Below are 19,411 nucleotides of genomic sequence, written 5' to 3' on the forward strand. Positions count from 1 at the left end.
CATTGACTCTCAACACATGTTGCTAAGTGACAGTTGTGGTTAGATGACCAGATACAGTCTTTAAAATTTACATAATGTCCCACTTTATTTGAAAACAAATATGGCCTTTGCAAGTAGAAGTGATTGTATACTTTATAAATACAGCTTTTCTTTATTGAAACAAAGGTTCCTTTACTCAGATCAATTTCTACTTTGTACAAAAATGCTGAATAGCTTTATCAGAGAATATTTAGTAATGTTTGTTTAAGACCATTAGTAAATAATGAATGCTGTTAGAATGGATAATTAAGCATCTTGAATGATTTGCATAAAATCGTACCAAAGAGACAGAATCATATTCCAGCACAGTTTGAGGGCACAAAGAACAAGAATTCCCTTTTCTGGCTAATGAAGAATTCATGGCGATCTTTATGTTGTGAATGGAAGATGGAAGGAATTAGAGAGGTGGTGGTCACATAGTGTGAATGTATTGCTACCTCAGCTGGCACTGGAGAAAGGGACAGTGTAGGAAAAATCAAGAACAGCTGCCATTTCTCTGTCAAAGCAATGAAGAAATTTTAATTTGCATCATGATTAACTGAAAGCTGCTCATTGAAGATATTGACAAGGAGGAGCCTTTGACAAGAGAGGCACGGGACAAATCACGCCTGAGCTTCTGTTTCTGGAGTAAGCAGAGATTAGACTGGATTAGTATTTAGCTCTCCAGTTAGCATTTATAAAGGTGACAGGGAGAGGCTGCATTGTTCATTCTTTGAGAGTTAATACAACTTTTGGATACATGGGGATCAGACAGAGAGGAAGGTTCGAAACTGTTTCAGAAATCAACAGTTAAAGATAAAGTTAAGGAGGGAGGGGAAACTGACAATGTAAAAGAAAGCCTTGTAAGAAGAGAGGACGTACAATATGATATTCAAGCCTCTGCTGATGAGCTATTTATGTATCTTGATGACTCGTGCTCGGCACCACTGTAGTGTCTTTGTTGAGCTCAGCAGTTTATCAGAAGTCACCGTGTAATCATGTGGAAACCTCAATGATTGCTGCTGGACCAGACTGTCCCTACACATCCTGGATAATGGAGTGTCAACAGAAAATGGATAGGAAAGTTGTGGTTTATTGGCTTTATGTGCTGGTTATAAACCCTAACTAGATGATGGATTGGAGGGAACGGTAAGTAAATTCAAGCATCTTTTCATGTATTGATTTACAACAGTTGACTCCAGACACCTTCATTATATTGGTTATCAATCATATTTAGTAGATTATTCTTTTGGAGTTTTGAAGGGATAAAAATTTGAAGATTATTTGAGTTTGTAAAAAATATGACCTTTACTAGCCTCTTGATGAACCCATAGAACATTTCATCTTATAATGTCATTTAAACTCATTCTTTGAATTGAAACTGCAGTTTTGATCTCTAAAGTAATGTAATTTAAAATTGTTGTTGCCTTTCTGATGTCAGAGGTAGAATCTGTTCAAAGATACTGATTTAATGCTGGCTCAGAATAATGGCTTCAACTATTATTTACAATTTTTTTTACTAATATTGCTTCCATACTTAAAATAATGAAAGATGTTTAAACAAAATCTTCAAGAAGAAGTAAAATTCCCTATAGTTGAACTACTTTTGAAGTTATAGCAAGTAATCTGGTATTTTTCCTGCAACATGCTTTCAGCTGTAAGAGATTGTTTCACTGAAACTGAAGAGTTAGCAGCAGGGTAAAGCTTTGTCTGTCTAAATGAACAGTAGATGTACAAACGCAGCCTTTAAGCCCTGTTTCCTTTCACAGCTTCTCTCAAGGGAAATCCTACCCTAGACTTTATTGAAGTAATAATTATTTCATCAGGTCTCGTGTATTTCATGTCTGTATTTGGACTGGAACCTCCAGAGGCTACAGTTGTCATTTTTATCCAGGACTGACCACTTGCACTGTTTACGAAACAGATTTTTGCACAATTCAAGGCAGGATGCTAACGATGGATATTGTTTATTTTGAAAGCTTAAAATTAAAATAATAATCTTCTGTAACTCAAAAATGCCCTGCAGGAAAGGTGAACTTTTACATCTACTTTACTGACAATACTGAAAACCTTGAATGCATGGTTAGTGATGAATTGACAAAATTAATTTTTCATCCAAGATCTGAAAATGCATTAGTGCTTTCATGTTTTATTTCATTCAGCAATGCTGTTTTAACGAGCCACTATGGTGCCAAATTATTTATGGCCTGTTGTGTTTGCCTGCTGTTTGCACCTCTTGAGTAAACCAGAAGCAGGACTGATATAGTAATTAATGGGAAGCTACAAAAGTGACCGTTACTATATATTTTTCCAGGAACCGTCGGAATGTGATTCTTCTGAAATGCTAATAACTTGTTTGATTATAATGTACTGTGTACTCCAGAGCAGTCCATCTGGCCTTATAGTGACAGAAAAATGATTTCAGCTTTTATGGTGTCACTGAGATTTCTGAAGCCTTGGACTCAGCTGCTGAAGCTGTTCAGCAAGTTATAGTCTAATTGAAACTCTGCTAGGGAGAATTAAGTGAATATTGTCTTGGCTATATTTCTGCCTGAATCTGCCTATATTAGTCTCTTGACAGAACAGTCCTATGGAATTTGATTAGAATCAAGTGAGTTGATTTGTTAAACAGGGAATGATGACATTGAACATCTGCTTTGCTGGGCCAAATTACATTTGGCTCTTAGTAACCCTACTTTTTTTTGCCTCCTTCCATTCTACAGAGCAGCACAGAAGCTGAATCTCTCTTCAAAGCAAAAGAAAAACCATCCGCTTCTCCAGCATTCACATGAGCTGTCAAACAGCAGAACAAATTTCAGTGGTATTTTGCAAGTGTCCCCTCCCCCCGCACCGCCATGCCTTTTGAGGGCTGTATGTAAAGTCAAGGACAACCCAGGCATTGGAAAGGTATGAGCTAAGTCTGCTGACAGTTGCCTTTGAGATGTATCACTGCTGAAATCTGTGTAAATATAGATCCATTAAATAAAGCTTAAGCATCCTATGTTTCTGTTAAATATAATTTAAATTAATATCATTAAAATAAAATAAAACATATCTCTTGATAAAGTTTTATTACTTACAGATCTATTTGATGTTGTTTTGTAGACATACATATGTAAACTTCTGGGATTTTTCTGGATCTAAGCTGAAAACTGCAGTGGGTATATCATTTTTATAGTGCGTTCATAGAGCTGGTAGAGTTCAACACTTTTCTTCATACAGGGTCCAATGTGTAATGTAGTGCTGGAGTTTATAATGTGAACTTAACCTTATCAGTATTATTTTTAATGCATGATGTTGAACTACACAAGACAAAGTTTGCAGTACAGACCCCCACAGTCAATTTGCACACTATTCCATCAAGACACCCAACTCTGTTCTCTTTTATTTAATGTTAGGTGGTGTTGTTTAAGTGTGTTCTCGCAGAAATGCTAAGTACCATTTTACCTAAGTGCATTAAATGAAATTTTATTGCTCCCAGTTGGCGGGTATAGTGAAGCAAAGGACCTTTTTAATCAGGTGGAAGGGTATCCAGGTGAGTCACTACCACCTTCCTGCCTCCACCAGTCAATTGAGGCCCTTCAGTGGATAATTTAATACAATTTATAGCCCTCATCCCACCACTGCTACTATTAACCCAGCACCAGTTGGAAATGATAAAATGTGAGGCTGGATGAACACAGCAGGCCAAGCAGCATCTCAGGAGCACAAAAGCTGACGTTTCGGGCCTAGACCCTTCATCAGAGAGGGGGATGGGGTGAGGGTTCTGGAATAAATAGGGAGAGAGGGGGAGGCGGACCGAAGATGGAGAGTAAAGAAGACAGGTGGAGAGAGTATAGGTGGGGAGGTAGGGAGGGGATAGGTCAGTCCAGGGAAGACGGACAGGTCAAGGAGGTGGGATGAGGTTAGTAGGTAGATGGGAGTGCGGCTTGGGGTGGGAGGAAGGGATGGGTGAGAGGAAGAACCGGTTAGGGAGGCAGAGACAGGTTGGAATGGTTTTGGGATGCAGTGGGTGGGGGGGAAGAGCTGGGCTGGTTGTGTGGTGCAGTGGGGGGAGGGGATGAACTGGCCTGGTTTAGGGATGCAGTAGGGGAAGGGAAGATTTTGAAACTGGTGAAGTCCACATTGATACCATTAGGCTGCAGGGTTCCCAGGCGGAATATGAGTTGCTGTTCCTGCAACCTTCGGGTGGCATCATTGTGGCACTGCAGGAGGCCCATGATGGACATGTCATCTAGAGAATGGGAGGGGGAGTGGAAATGGTTTGCGACTGGGAGGTGCAGTTGTTTGTTGCGAACTGAGCGGAGGTGTCCTGCAAAGCGGTCTCCAAGCCTCCGCTTGGTTTCCTCAATGTAGAGGAAGCAACACCGGGTACAGTGGATGCAGTATACCACATTGGCAGATGTGCAGGTGAACCTCTGCTTAATGTGGAATGTCATCTTGGGGCCTGGGATAGGGGTGAGGGAGGAGGTGTGGGGGCAAGTGTAGCATTTCCTGCGGTTGCAGGGGAAGGTGCCGGGTGTGGTGGGGTTGGAGGGCAGTGTGGAGCGAACAAGGGAGTCACGGAGAGAGTGGTCTCTCCGGAAAGCAGACGGAGGTGGGGATGGAAAAATGTCTTGGGTGGTGGGGTTGGATTGTAAATGGCGGAAGTGTCGGAGGATGATGCGTTGTATCCGGAGGTTGGTAGGGTGGTGTGTGAGAACGAGGGGGATCCTCTTTGGGCGGTTGTGGCGGGGGCGGGGTGTGAGGGATGTGTTGCGGGAAATACGGGAGACGCGGTCAAGGGCGTTCTCGATCACTGTGGGGGGAAAGTTGCGATCCTTGAAGAACTTGGACATCTGGGATGTGCGGGAGTGGAATGTCTTATCGGATGCGGCGGAGGCAGCAACTCATATTCCGCCTGGGAACCCTGCAGCCTAATGGTATCAATGTGGACTTCACCAGTTTCAAAATCTCCCCTTCCCCTACTGCATCCCTAAACCAGCCCAGTTCGTCCCCTCCCCCCACTGCACCACACAACCAGCCCAGCTCCTCCCCCCACCCACTGCATCCCAAAACCAGTCCAACCTGTCTCTGCCTCCCTAACCGGTTCTTCCTCTCAACCATCCCTTCCTCCCACCCCAAGCCGCACCCCCATCTACCTACTAACCTCATCTCACCTCCTTGACCTGTCCGTCTTCCCTGTACTGATCTATCCCCTCCCTACCTCCCCACCTATACTCTCTCCACCTATCTTCTTTTCTCTCCATCTTCGGTCCGCCTCCCCCTCTCTCCCTATTTATTCCAGTTCCCTCTCCCCATCCCCCTCTCTGATGAAGGGTCTAGGCCCGAAACGTCAGCTTTTGTGCTCCTGAGATGCTGCTTGGCCTGCTGTGTTCATCCAGCCTCACATCTTATCATCTTGGAATTCTCCAGCATCTGCAGTTCCCATTATCTCTGATACCAGTTGGAAATGCTTGTTTTTCAGGGAACACAACAAACAAACCCAGGTTGCATTGTTTGAGCATTCCTCAGGGCTGAAAGGGTTAGATGGTTCCCTCATTCAAAGACACTTATGTGCCTGAGTGAAGGACCTCATGTAGGGAAGGAGGTAAGGGAGTGTCTGACTGAGAGCCACCTCTGTCTTTCCCGCCAATTTCCTTTCTACATGGGCCCCTCACTCCTGGTGAGTGTTACACTAGCAGCAGCCATTGTATTTCCAGTGGCACTGCTATTTGATTGAGGTGCTAGCCTTTGATTGGTTGGTAGCTCTGGGTTGGCTCGACTTCATCTCTGGGGTCCTTGAATCTTCAGGTAAGGCCTGTAGGTTGCCTGTTAAGTATCCACGTTGGACTTCCTCAGAAAGAGGAGTCATGTGGCCTTCAACATCCCTGCCACCTCCATGAGGTTCTGCAACATAGTATCGTTATGAACTATTTGGCGAGAAAGTGATATATTGAAAGAACAGTCCTAAAATTGAATTTATAAAATATTTATTTCGTACAAAAGGAAAAACCCATTTGAAAGTGATATATTGGCCACCAGGTGTTTAAAGAATGTTTTTCATAAGCAAACAGCATCTTTCTTCAGTGTTATTGAGTTCCAATTTATACAGAAAAATATTTAGTAAGGAAGCTCAGTTACTCAATCTTTCAATGTCTGAAATCTCATTTACCAGTACAATTCTTTCATGGATAATAAGCGATGAGTCCCTTCTAGTCTGTTCTTAACAATAAAAATAGATGGTGCAGAATAATTGATCTATCAGCCGAACCTCTGACTCATGTCGTCCGCATAGTGACTCAACTGAGAGACTGATCAGAAATCTAAAACTGCCTATATTCCCTCAGCAATTAACTTCCAGATGCATGGATGAGTATAAGCTCATTTGCTAGCATTCTTGCCTCTGAGTCAGAAAGTTACAGCTAAAACCCCATTCCAGGATATGCGCATGTAACTTTTGTTGACCTTCCCGTAACCACTTTCACTTAAAGGTTTATTTTTGACGTTTATTAGCTGTGGTGTTCACAAAATACTTTGAGCACTTCTATAAGGGATATGATACAGTGTTATTGATATACAAATCTTCTCCAGCAAAGGTATCAGCATCTTTGATTGGGCTGATTTTCGCAAAATTTAACAGCTGGTACAGAAATCTAAAAAGTGTTGCCAGCGAAATATAGGTTTAAATAGACAATACCACAGAATTATAGAATCCTACAGTATGGAAGCAGGCCATTCAGCCCCTTGAAGTACATCCTAAACAGATTGCTGCTCCCCATCCTAACCCTGAAACCCCATACAGCTATCCCACCTAAACTGCGCATCCCTGGTCTATATGGGAAATTTAGCGTGGCAAATCCACCTGACCTGCACATCCTTACGTTTGATTTTTTTTCTCATTGGAAGCTCTGCAATGCCCTGCAATACTGATCTAAGTTCAGGTTAGTGATGGCATTGTTAGAGTTGAACACAAGCTGCCTGTGGCCTTCACTTTTGCTGCTGTGCAGGTCTTTAGGATCTGACATCTGGAGGCATGAATACATCCATGGGATTAATAAACCAGTAAACCAACTGATAATGTAGGCAATATAAGGGGATCGTGGATGAATCAGAAGACCAGAGTCTCATAGGAGGTGACTGAGGCAAGCAGCTGGGGATAAGTACTGTCTTCAAGAAAAGCAACAATCAGCCATGTAATTTTGAAATCTATGTTATTTGGCAATACACAAATATTCAACACAGTAATTTGTCCAATTAATTTATGCTGCACACATAGTACAGCTGTATTTTAATACAAATTAACATATGAGAAAAATAATTTTTTATATCAATACAGTAAAGTTTGTAATGTCGATGAACAGAGCCCCGAACTACTTCATATACTATTTATACAAATAGTTTGTATAATTAGTTCTTAAAATACTGCTGAAGTCCTATATTGTTTAGAATTCACCCCATTTAGATAATTCCATTTATGACAGCTCATTACAAAAATAAAGTCCATTAATTCAAAATTGAGACTGTTTTACTTTTTTTCCTTACATAAATAAGTGATTCATGATGAAAGCAATTTTCCCCCTCACAGTCACTGGCACTTGACATTTGCTGCATTTTTTTTCAATCCAGAACATAACTGCATGTAATTTAAGATCTAACTGTTTTGTTCACTGTGAATATATTGGTATCAAATCAAAAATCAAATTTTAATGTCAAATGGAAATACAGGTAACAAGGATAGTGCAGAAATTAACATTATTTCAGATCATAGTAAATTAAAATCCAATTAAATTCTCCATGGTAACAACTTTAGACTGTCTTCTGATGAAAATGATGGAAATGTTGCATTTACATATTGAATACAAACCATATCCTGCAAAACTACACTGGAAAGAAAGAAAAAAAGGTACAAAATTCAAATCAAGAAAGGCTATTATGCAGATCACAATGTCCTAAGATCTGTTTTATGATCAGGATTTTTCAGTTGCACTGTTATCTTGGCACCTTGTCCTTGGTGTAGATTCTAATCATGCCAGTGTGCAAAGCTGGTGTTAGCTGGTACTGTATCCTGTCCGAAACCTTTCCAAATGAGAAGGTAAATTGAGTGAAGTAGTTAACAGCAGCTGATCTGCTGTTGTTGCTCTTCATCCCATGGAAAAAAAATAGAAAATTACTCATATTTCTCAATGCTTGACCTCTGTAGAAATCTCTTCATCCCTTTTCAAGTGGCTTATGTGAACTCATCTTAACTGCACCCTTCCCCTGTTTTGTAAGCAATAGGATTTAAAGATTGGAAGGTACGTGTTACCAGACTTCATATACACCACTTCAAACAAACTTTACTGACATTTCAAGAAGAAAATCAGATCAAAATATATCTGATGGTCAAACCAGTATATAGTAAATGTTTTAGCCATTTTGGCTTGGAACTTTTGATCATTAAAAGGAGCTGCCTGTCTCCATGGCATAATCTAGTTGAGCATGATTGATTTATTTTTTATTGCACTTCATCCTGATTTCCCTTAAGTTGTCTATTGTTGTCTGATACATAATTATAGTGCAGACTGGGCTCTGGGCAAGGACTGCATATGCCTGAGATAGGAAATGGATGTGGGTGGTAATGCTTAAAAGGAAGCATTTGAAAAAACTAAATTCGCTGTTGGGTTTTTCAGTTATAAATGTTATTTGGATGCAACCAGAGGAATTCCAAGTCTGGTTCAAAACTGCTGGTTATCTTTCCTCTTCTTGTGGATAATTCTGCATAAAATGATGGATGAGCATGACCTGGATCGAATTGTTCCATTGTTATTGCTTTCTTGACATAGGGTAAATATATCACCAATACTCAGTCAACTTGGCTGAAATCAGAAATGTGCCATGTCAGGGTCACAGGTGTAAATATACATCTCACTACCTTGCAGCACTTTAAGCTTTTCTAGCTTGTAGCTCTTGAAGTCTGGAACAGATGCTAGTCTGGTTGATTTGTTGCATAACTTGATGGGATTTGAAGCATGCCTCTGAGGAGGGAAAGAATTAAACTTGAAAATATACCATAAGAGAAAGCAATTTTTCAAAATTTGTACATGGCGTGTAATTGTCACTGATTACTTCCTGTGTATACTTGTGTGAGCATCAATTTTGGGACTTTTACTTTACCGTTCATTCGCACCAGGGTGAGTGTGATGTGTGCGATTCAACCAACAGCATCTCGTGAAGTGGCCTCTTGCACTCCCTGAGACTTTGACTCACCATTTCCTTAGCTGATTCTTCCTTTTGCTCACAGCTCTTTTCCTGCTTCCTTCCTCTTTCTCTCTCTGTTCTAGGGCCTCACAGGGAGCTCAGAAGAGAAAGTGCTAACTGGGAGGGTTGGCAGAAAGAGTCAGCCTGAGGGTGAGGGAGCAATCAGGACAGCCAGTGAAAGTGAGTCTGTCTGCAGGAGATGTGGCATCAGCAAAGACAAGAGAGCTGGCCTACAAGTCAGGCAGTGACTAGGTCCTCAATGAGGAACTAAGATACTTTGATCACAAATTGGGCCGTGACTTTTCCGCAAGATTAACAATTTCTTGAATGTAGGTGGTACTTCTCAAAATTTAAAATTTCTCGATAGAATGACTGACTACCAATGACATTAAAGATGAAAACAAATAGTGTTACAACTCACTGGGCTAGCATAATGAAAACCAAGCCCTGCTGTTCCTGGAGTCATCAAAAAAAGTTAAAGGTTTTATAAAGTATGTGGAATTCCCCAATTTGCCTGATTTTCAGACTCTGATTGCCAAAAAGCATGGATCAGGTTTCTGTGCTGAACAAAAATTACAGATTATTGTAAATAGTTGGACTCTGGCTATAGTTAAACAGTTACAAACCATCGGCATGTAACATTGACATTTTTAATCCGCTTATAAACACCCCTATCAATGTACACAGACAAATAGATTGGGTAAATTACGTGAAGAAAGACTTAAGGGCAGTTCCGTAGTAGTTGTTCCCAAGTTCTATTGTTGAGATGACCCTCTTGACTCTTCTGCTGGCCAGCATAAGTTGTCTTTTTCCAGTTGCTTCCACTTGTTGGTGAGGGACATAGAGTAGCTGGTATACTTAAAAGTCTGTGACTTGTCAGTTAAAAGTCACAGCATACAACAACTGACTTTTCTTCAGGCTGACAGTGTGTTTTGATGAAGAGAAGCTGGAGAAGAATTGAACACACATCTCTCTCTCTCTCCCCGTAACTTGTTCCCAGCTCCAAACTACGCAGTTACCTGAGACCCAAGCACACACTTGTTGGCGGGTAAAAGGGTTTCTGTCATTGATTACTGGTCATGAAACCGTAGAACAATTAACTTCTTGATGCCAGCAAAATCTGTATTCATACACCCACTCAGATCCAATGAGTCTAAAATCAAATTTCAATTACTGAGTGTTCTACCAGCTATTAGGTTACATGCTTCAAAGCTACAGTCACTCTTTCAAACAGTTTTCTTTTTAAAAACAGCCTTTTCTTGTTTTCAGTTTTCAAAAGAACAAAATATAAAATAGTGTTACTTTAATGGATGTTACTCTAACCTATAACATAAATCGAATTAACTATGAAAAATGCCAGGTACTTCGGGGGGATTTATGGTTTTTACAGTGAGATTTTATTAAATAAATGTTTTGCAATGATTCAACAATCTTACTCTTAAATGATGTTTCATGTCGCATGCTGAGATTTTCAGAGCAATTTCAGCTAGGTTACTGAAAATTTAAAGGTTTTTTTACATGATTTATTTACTCAGTAATAAAGATGGATCCCTGTGCAAATTTTTATGCACACATCATTAAAACAATTGTTTTTGAAGGAAAGAGTTAGCCACCTGCAAACAAATGGCAGTAAATCACAGTCCCAGCACACCTATATATATTTCCACTGTCACCCAAGTGACCTTCAGGGAAACCCAGCCTGGAAGTTTTCAGCTTCCAGTTACCAGTAGCAACACTTGCACTACTATTCACAGCAATGAAAATTGGTATGGTTTCTTTTGCACAGTTGTTGCAAAGTAAGATAACTTACCAATTGAAAATATGAATGGGCAAACAATCATCTTTGCCTGCATAAAAAGGGGCCAGTAAAACTTAGTCTAATGTTGCATTCTCATTTGTAAAAGCGGGGTCTACCCTTTTATTTTGCACTTTTTATTGTCTACACTGAACAATGTTAATATATTCAAGAACTGGTTATTAGAAGATATGTAAGAAGAATTCTAATTTAATTTTGTAGATTTGTTTTATTCATTTCTGAGATTAATGTGCTTATTTTGAGATGAAACATTTATGAAACTGTAGCTGAAGTATATCTCATTATGCCTCCCTTGGACTACTTTAATGCAGTAGATGATACCTTTTTTTCCAAAACACTTTTCTGAACTATCTGCTCAACAAATGTCTTGAAGTGGTGTTCTACTCTTATGAACAGCATGTAAGTGCTTTACAATTACAAAGCTTCTGTCAGTTTTTCTGACAGAGACCTCTTACGTGAGACATGTGGCAAAAAGAAAAGCAATTAAACTCTCCAGTCTGACACAAAATGTGCTTAAAAGGGTCGATGCCAGTAAGGTTTGATGCCTTTACTTTCCTGAGTGCAGTGAGAAGCCTTCCCCTGGCTCTTTATAAGGTAACTACAAAGGGACAAAGATGTTGCAGCTATTAAACTTGCAAATGTGACATATATAAACTCACTCTCATTAGAAGTATGCAAGATATTGAGGAGTTTTTTTTATAACCTTATTGATGTCAAAAATAGTGCATCGGAGAACAGTAAAGAGGCTATGAAACTTAATGACTTCAACTGGCATGAAAGAAATTACTTAAACACTGCAGCTTGACCAACAGCAAGCTGCCTTATAAAAGCTGTGTATAACAAAATTGGAGAACAGGGCTTTCGATTTAGCGTGCAATTATACAGGTACTCAACTATAACTTATCTCATTTTCACAACAAAACTCACTATGAAATATTTTAATTGAGGGTGCCACTGAGATAAGGAACAGAAAAAGGTCTCTGTTGGCATCTCAGTTACACTAAGAGACAACTTTAAACAACAATAATAGCAGACAGATCACAGAAGATTACCCTTGCAATCTGTACTTTGACAATGGTAGGCAAACAACACAAGAATGATGTCATAAGTGGCTGATTTCATCCCTTTGATATCTCTGATGACAAACCAAAGCTGGTAATGTAATTCATTGGTGTAGCATATCAGCTGAACTGTTTTTGGAGTAAAGTTGTGAGTTCTTGAAGTGTTGCACTTTAGAACAGTTACATCATCAGAGCTCAAACAACAAGTTTTCTTGATGTTATGGCTTTGAAATTTGGCTGCATAGATTAGAAATAAAATTAATAACAATTAATGTCAACTTGTCAAAGGCACCCTCTATTAATTGGAGGACAGATAAAATTATAATGACTTTTGAAAGTTTGCAACTGGTTGCCTTGCTTTTTTACCATCAGTGCAACATTTTTGGTTAATGAGTATTGATTCTTTGAGGATATTTTAATTGGATGCTTGTGACATTCAGATCACATCATTGTCTGACCTAATTCTGCTCCTATGGTCTTCTCGAAGCCATCAGATGTCCACTAAAATAGAGTATTGTAAACTGTAAGGAGAAAGAGGGAACAATGTAAGGCCTTTAAACATACAATAACAAAAGCATATGAAGTAAAATATTTTCTCTGTAGGTAGACTGACAACTGAAATTACAATGTTTTATGTGATGGTACTTTGTTTTAATGGCCTGGATTATATGGTGGTAATGACAGTAAAACTGTCAGTATTTCCATCATTTCGCCACTGAAATTAACAACAACTTTGGGATTTGGCACTGAAAAATATTGTGGAAATTCAGAAGTTGCTGTCAGTGATCATTGATGCTTCAGAGCATACACTGTTGAGTACACTCCAGAGTGTAATCCTAAGGTAATCAACACAATCTTGCTGTAAAAACCCTTTGAAAGAGTTGCCCCTTGGGTTTTGAAAGCATACTAACACCACAATTGCTGCCAAACATACTCACTGGTGCTGAAAAAATAATTTTGCAGTTGTGAAAAATCAAATCTTTTCATCATAATGAAGTTTTACGCATTGTATTACCTAAAATTGTAGTTAAAAAGTGAATAATCAGTGTTTTTAACTTTCTAGTTTCCGCTTAGTAGGAATGCTGCAATGTAATTGGCTGCCCATCCTTGCTGAATGACATCACTGCTGTTGGACACTTGGAGATCACCTTTACTTTGTACCAAACTTAGACTGAGATTGGGAAATAGTAGATCCACAATTATTGCCAGTTCTTTCTGGTATATGGCAAGCACTGGTGCTCTACTTTTGACTACAAAATCTGGCCAACATTGGTTTTGCTTAACTACCGTTACAATAAATATAAGAACTAGAAGCAAGAGTAGATCATACTCCTCCTTGAGCCCGGTTTTCCATTCAATTTGGTCAAACCTAAACTCCTGCCTGAATTCCATTTTTCTACCTGCTCTCCACTTGATTTTCTGAGTGAATGAAAATCTGCCTATCTTTACTTGATGATAGAATATCCACCATCTTCTAGATTGGAAAATCAAAGGTTCACAAAAGTTTAACTAATGATATTTTTCCTCATCACTGTCTTAAGCAATTAGCCCCTCATCCTGAAATTGTGCTCCTACGTTTTTGATTCAACAGCCAAGAGGGATAGCCTTCAGGATCCAATGAAACACCTGTCATTCTTTTAAACTGCAGAGAGTTCAGATCCATTTTACTTAGCATCACATTATAGAACAGTCCTCACTTCTCCAGAACTAATCTAGTGAACTATTGCCACATTGCCCCCAATGCCAGTATATACAGTTCATCAGGTGTGATTCCACCATAACCACGTAGAATTGTAGAAAAGCTTCCTTATTTCTGAATTTCAATTAAGCCCAATATGCCATTCGCCTTACTAATTGCTTGCTGTACCTATATGCTACCTTTGTGTTCCTCGTAAGATTGCACCCAAGTATCTCTGAGCATCATATTGAAAAGTTTCTCACATTTAACAAGAAATCTTCATTTTCTATTCTTAATACCAAAGTGTATAACCTCAAACTTTTCCCTGTCACCATGTTGCACATTCACTAAGCCCGTCTTTTCTGAGTTATGTTTTTCTGCCATCTTCAATGTGCACTCAACTTTGCATCATCAACAAACAGCGATGAATTAATCTTGGACTCTTTAAGTTATTAATATCTGTCTAATACTGATCCCTGTTATATTTCACTAATTCACTAATTTCACTAATTATAGTTCGCCAACTTGAAGAGCCTCTGTTTCTGGCTGCTCTTAGATTCATGGATTTGGGGATGCATTCTTCTGTTCATTGACCTTTGGTGTGGCATATTATCAAATAGTCTTTTTAAAATCTAAGTACACAATACCTCCTATGGGCTCTTGTGGAGCAGTCGTAGTATCCCTACCTTGAGCCAGGAGGGCTGGGTTCAAGCCTCACCTGTTCTAAAAGCGTGTAATAACATCTCAGAACAGCTTGACTTAGAAAATATCTTACAACATCTACTGATTTTCCATATCCACCCATCCTCAAAAGGATGTCAGTAAAAACATCAAGTATATTTTCCATTTCGTAAAAGCACATTGACTTTGTCTGATCATGTTTTTGAGTGCACTGTTATGACCTAATTAATACAGATTTTAGCGTTTGCCTGAGAAGTGATGTCAGATATAACTGGCCTGTTGTTTTCCATTTTCTCTCTACCTCCCTTGAATAGCAATATCATGTTTGATAACTTCCAAACTGCTGGGATTGTTGTATATTCTGGTGAATTTTGGAAAGCTATAACCAATGCAATTACATCTTTTAGAACTTCTGGATGTGAGCCATCCAGTTCTGAGAAATTGTCAGTTTTCAGTCTCTTTAAGTTTCCCCGATAACTTTTCTTGTTGCTATTAATTGCTTTACTAGCCACTTGGGAACTCTCTTTATCTGCTATGTAATTGTGCCTTCTATTGTGAAGATAGACACAAAATTCTTCAACATCTGTGCAATTTCCTTTTCTCCCCATACAAGTTAATGACCAATGATTACTTTAGCTGCTGTCTTTCTTTATATATACTTTTAAAAGCTGTTCCAGTTTATTACTTTATTCCTGGCAAGTTTTCGCATGTTATCAATTTTTAATTTTTTTAACAACAACAACAAACACAATTTTAAACACTGACATTCAATTTTTAAAGTCATTCTTCCAATTCTAAGTGTTACCAGTATAATTGTAATATTATGAACCCCCTTTTAAACTAATACATTCCTCAATTAAAAATAGAAAGCATTGGAAAAGCTCAACAGATAGAATCTTCAAAACCCCTGAATGAAAGAGGAATTGTCAAATCAATTGCGAAAACAAATCAAGTTTGGCAGAATTGAGATTCTCAACTTCAAGAAAAGTAATGCAATTCTGCAACAAGTGTTGAACAGCAAGATGATTAAACCTAATGAGTGGTGCAAAACCGATTTGCATCCATTTGCATGTTTTAGCGTGTCATTTTTATCTAATCTCGTCTCATTCACGTGCAATTTTCCATCCTCCCAGATGCTTGATGGAGATTAGGTGATGTCAATTCCAAACTTGAAAGTCGGACTGAGTACCAGGCTGTTCCAACTCATCATTTGCACCTCTGGGCTTTCATTTTGGAAAACAGTCACCAAAATCTCTGGACACGTTCCATGGGCAATGACTGCCGGCACCCCTGTTCCACAGATTTTGGAATTAGACACATACCAGCCTCACCACTCCCTCATGGCATATATCTGGTCTACTTATTGTGCAGTTCTTCATTGCAATACCACAATTTCAAGTCCATTGTTACCTTTCATTGTAGTATTGCTGCCAGGTAACTTTGTGCAGAGGGGTGGGTACTCATCTCATGATAAGGAATAACAATCTCAGATTAAAAAGAATCTAAAATGGCAGTAATGGATACCTTATCATAGACTGAGGCAAGCTTTGGGAAACCAGTGTGGAATAAACAAAGCCATCTGTGCTGAAATGACCATTTCTATCTAAAGACCTTGAAAGCAGACAACTCAATCATCAACAAGAAATGTGCATCTCCTGTTTTAATTCATGTTTGTACGATAATTTCATATATTGGGAGATGAAAGGCCTGATTGCAAGTTAGCCAGCTGGGAAAGACAATGGAGGCAAACTTAAGAATACATACTGAACTATATTGTAATAGCTGCTTTTGAACAGCAGAGTAGAGAGAAGAAAAAATAAATCTGCGATGGCAAAGGCTGGAACTCTTTCTTTCCTCACCTGTATCTCTCATTACCTTAGAATCTAGCACTCAGTGAGAAAGCAAATGGAGAAATAGCTATTCATTCAGAATACAAAGCAGTTTAAAGATTCCACTACTGCTGAGGATACAAGTTAACCACTAAACCATTGTGATCTCTAGTTAAGAATTGATTGGGACCTCAAGGGCTCAAAGGACTGTTTAACTGCGTGATCATTATTTTCCCTGTCTGAACCAGACTCTGTCTTTTAAACGTATTACCTGTGTTTGGGTATACATTTGATGTTATGGCTTTAGTCTCTTTCAGTGCTGTTAGTAGATAATAAAATTCCTTTTTTTACAAAAGTAGTTCTTGGTAATTGGACACTTCATTTTCTTCTATACCACATTTAATTGAAGTGTGATAATTGCATGCTGGAAGATACTTTAAAACAGTGACAAAGCGAGAAGGGAATTAAAAAGGTGCACACTGATTTACCCTTCCTCACCCAACCACAACAAATGAGAAACAGAAGGATGGAAAAATAGAAACAAATAATTAGTAATAAAATAGAGGAGCTCTGTTTTGCTTTGCCATCTATTGTTTCAACATATGTATCTATTTCTTGCTGTCTTGAAACCAGTGAGATAGACCACCTACCAGTATCTGCTCCAAAATGCTCTTGTGTCTGATGAGCTTCAGAGGGTTCTTTTGATCTTCAATGGCATCACACCTGTCCTTAACAACTGTGTTTTTACCAAATGTTCACATTGAGCTATTTCCAGATGGGGGCCATTGTACATTGCTTAGGGATTGAATGCAGATGCTCATTGTTACTTTCAAATGGCTGCCGGGTAAAAATCATATAGCTCTGCACAAATGTAAGTTTGAGTCTCTGGGTTTTCAGCTTTGAAAGAACTGCCTTACTTAATTGCAAATTACATTTTGTTTAATGTTATTACAATTAATGAATACTTTGCTCACAAAATCATTTCATCTGCTTTGTACCCTCTATCATGGAAGATTCCGGCTTGTAGTATTTCATATTCAAAATCACCACTAAATCAGATCCAGTCAATATCTTCTATCAATATTATTGCACATTTAGTAGGGATCACTGTGATGGTGATTAGAAGGGTTGGCTAACTTTTATTTTGATTCCGCAGCACAAGTGTAGTGGTTTTCTTTTGCCTTGTCTTGAGATTCTGATGGCTGGATCTTTTCTTTATAGTTTTGTGTTTTATTTTTGAGGCATTGAGAAAGCTCACAAACAGCTCTTTGGAAAAACAAGAAGCTGGAGGTGACATTTAGGAATTCTGCAATGGGAAGGAAATATGACAAAAGGTTGATACCAACTTACTAAGTTTGTAATTATTACTTTTAGTTTGGAATACCTGTTAATTTGTTACTCTTGGGTAATAGGAGACTTTTGGCAGTACCAATACACTCCTCAAATGCCCATTGTGGTATAATTCATTTCTGACTACACTGCAAAAGTCAAACAGTTATGACAGCAACTAATCCCCCACAAATTGTTTCACTGTAAATTAATAATCTCTATTCTCTCCACAGTGGCCGATTTCTGAACATAATACTACATAAAAAACTGCAAATTAAGTAGAGATTAATTTTCTATGTCAGTGCTAAATTCTTTTAGTGCCATGTATTGTGTTGAAATTATTTATTATCGTTTCAAAAAAATTAAAACAGAATTTCACCTTAAAATTTGCCGTGTACACAAACAATGAATGTGTAAATGTGAAAATGAGCTGAATGAACTAATTAATTTGTAAAATCATACACATCTATCAATTCCAATTAAGTGCACAATAAAATTGTCTTTGAACTGAGACCTATATAATGTGATTTACACTGTGGTGCAATAATATTGGATCTCATCAGTGGGATTCACAGCAGTATTAATTTAAGGTTAATTAAATAAAATACGTTCCTTGCTAAAAACTCTCAGTCTTAAGGTCTGAGAGTAGCTGTGTAATAAGCTTATAGCCTGGCTGTAGAATATTCATGTATTTAATCCTTCTGGATACCAGGCAAAATGAGCCTATTAACAGAGTGGTCAGTGGTTGTTATCAAGGTACAAGTGGGAGGCATAATAATTATAGTTTCAATATGTTGATCTTTATTGTGCAAGATTGAATTCCTTATCACTCTCCAACAGTCAATGTGTAGTTATTTGTAGTGGCTTCATCAGAAATGTACCAGAAGCTGGATGAAAAGAAACAATTAGTGTAGGGAATCCTTGGTTTGCTCATTCAACTAAGACTGTACTATAATACACAAGCAAAATAAATTGAAAATTATAATTAAAATGGAGTTAATTGGATAAACTGAAACTGTATGGTAACATTGCAATTCTGTTTATACTCTAATAGTTTCATTGGAATAACTGAGGGCTTGCACAGAATAGTTGAATTATAAGTTTGGCCTCATTCAGTTTATATAGGTTGTGAAAATTTTGAATCTGCCACTTCTTAAATAAGCTTTGCTTCTTTAAAGTAGCTATTTCATTTATTTTAAGATTGGTTTGGTTTCTCATTCTGTCTTTTCACATTGGTGTCAATAATAGCAGTAGAAAGTTTTCCTGGATGAGAACGGATGCTGAGTTCAGGTAGTCATGAAAGCATGAGATACTCGTGTGGTATTGATATTCTTATCTGATCTTTGTTTATGTATGAATTGTAGTGAGTTAAGAGTGTATTCCATGCCTGTCTTCTCTGTGGGAAGCGTTGATAGAAAAAGATGATTGCATCTTTATTAAGTATCATAGATGTTGATATATAAATGCACCTTCTGATGGCTTTAAAACTCCCTCAAAGCTTGCAGTTGACTTACATTCTGAGTGTAAAAGATGTGGGTTTTTACTGTCTGACACTTTGGGTCTGGACAATGTGGATATGTTTTAATTTCCTGCACAACTTCCCAACACAGCCTCCATTGCCTGCTTGATTCCTTGCACCCAGTTATAAAGCACTAGTTAAGTATAACATACATTTTTTGGGTGAAAAGCTGAGGCTGATTACCAATTAAAACTTAACATGTCATTATTGGAAGATAGGTTGCAAACTTTTACCCGTTGAGTAAGTATAAAATCATAGATA

At 38.4% G+C, this 19,411-nt stretch overlaps 1 protein-coding gene across 3 annotated transcripts in view; it reads left to right on the top strand.

The window, feature by feature from the left end:
- Window positions 1–19,411, top strand: part of kif26ab (kinesin family member 26Ab) — a 220,319-nt gene that overhangs the window by 146,735 nt on the left and 54,173 nt on the right. For 2 of the 3 annotated variants that reach the window (XM_048538072.2, XM_048538073.2), the window contains exon 5: window positions 2,742–2,925. In XM_048538072.2, coding sequence (XP_048394029.1) covers window positions 2,742–2,925 — 184 coding nt within the window. Of the gene's footprint in view, window positions 1–733; window positions 1,168–2,741; window positions 2,926–19,411 lie in introns of those variants that run through there. The other variant, XM_048538075.2, reaches the window with a different exon arrangement.

This window comes from Stegostoma tigrinum, chromosome 10 (genome assembly GCF_030684315.1).
Source record: "Stegostoma tigrinum isolate sSteTig4 chromosome 10, sSteTig4.hap1, whole genome shotgun sequence".
Lineage (NCBI taxonomy): Eukaryota > Metazoa > Chordata > Chondrichthyes > Orectolobiformes > Stegostomatidae > Stegostoma > Stegostoma tigrinum.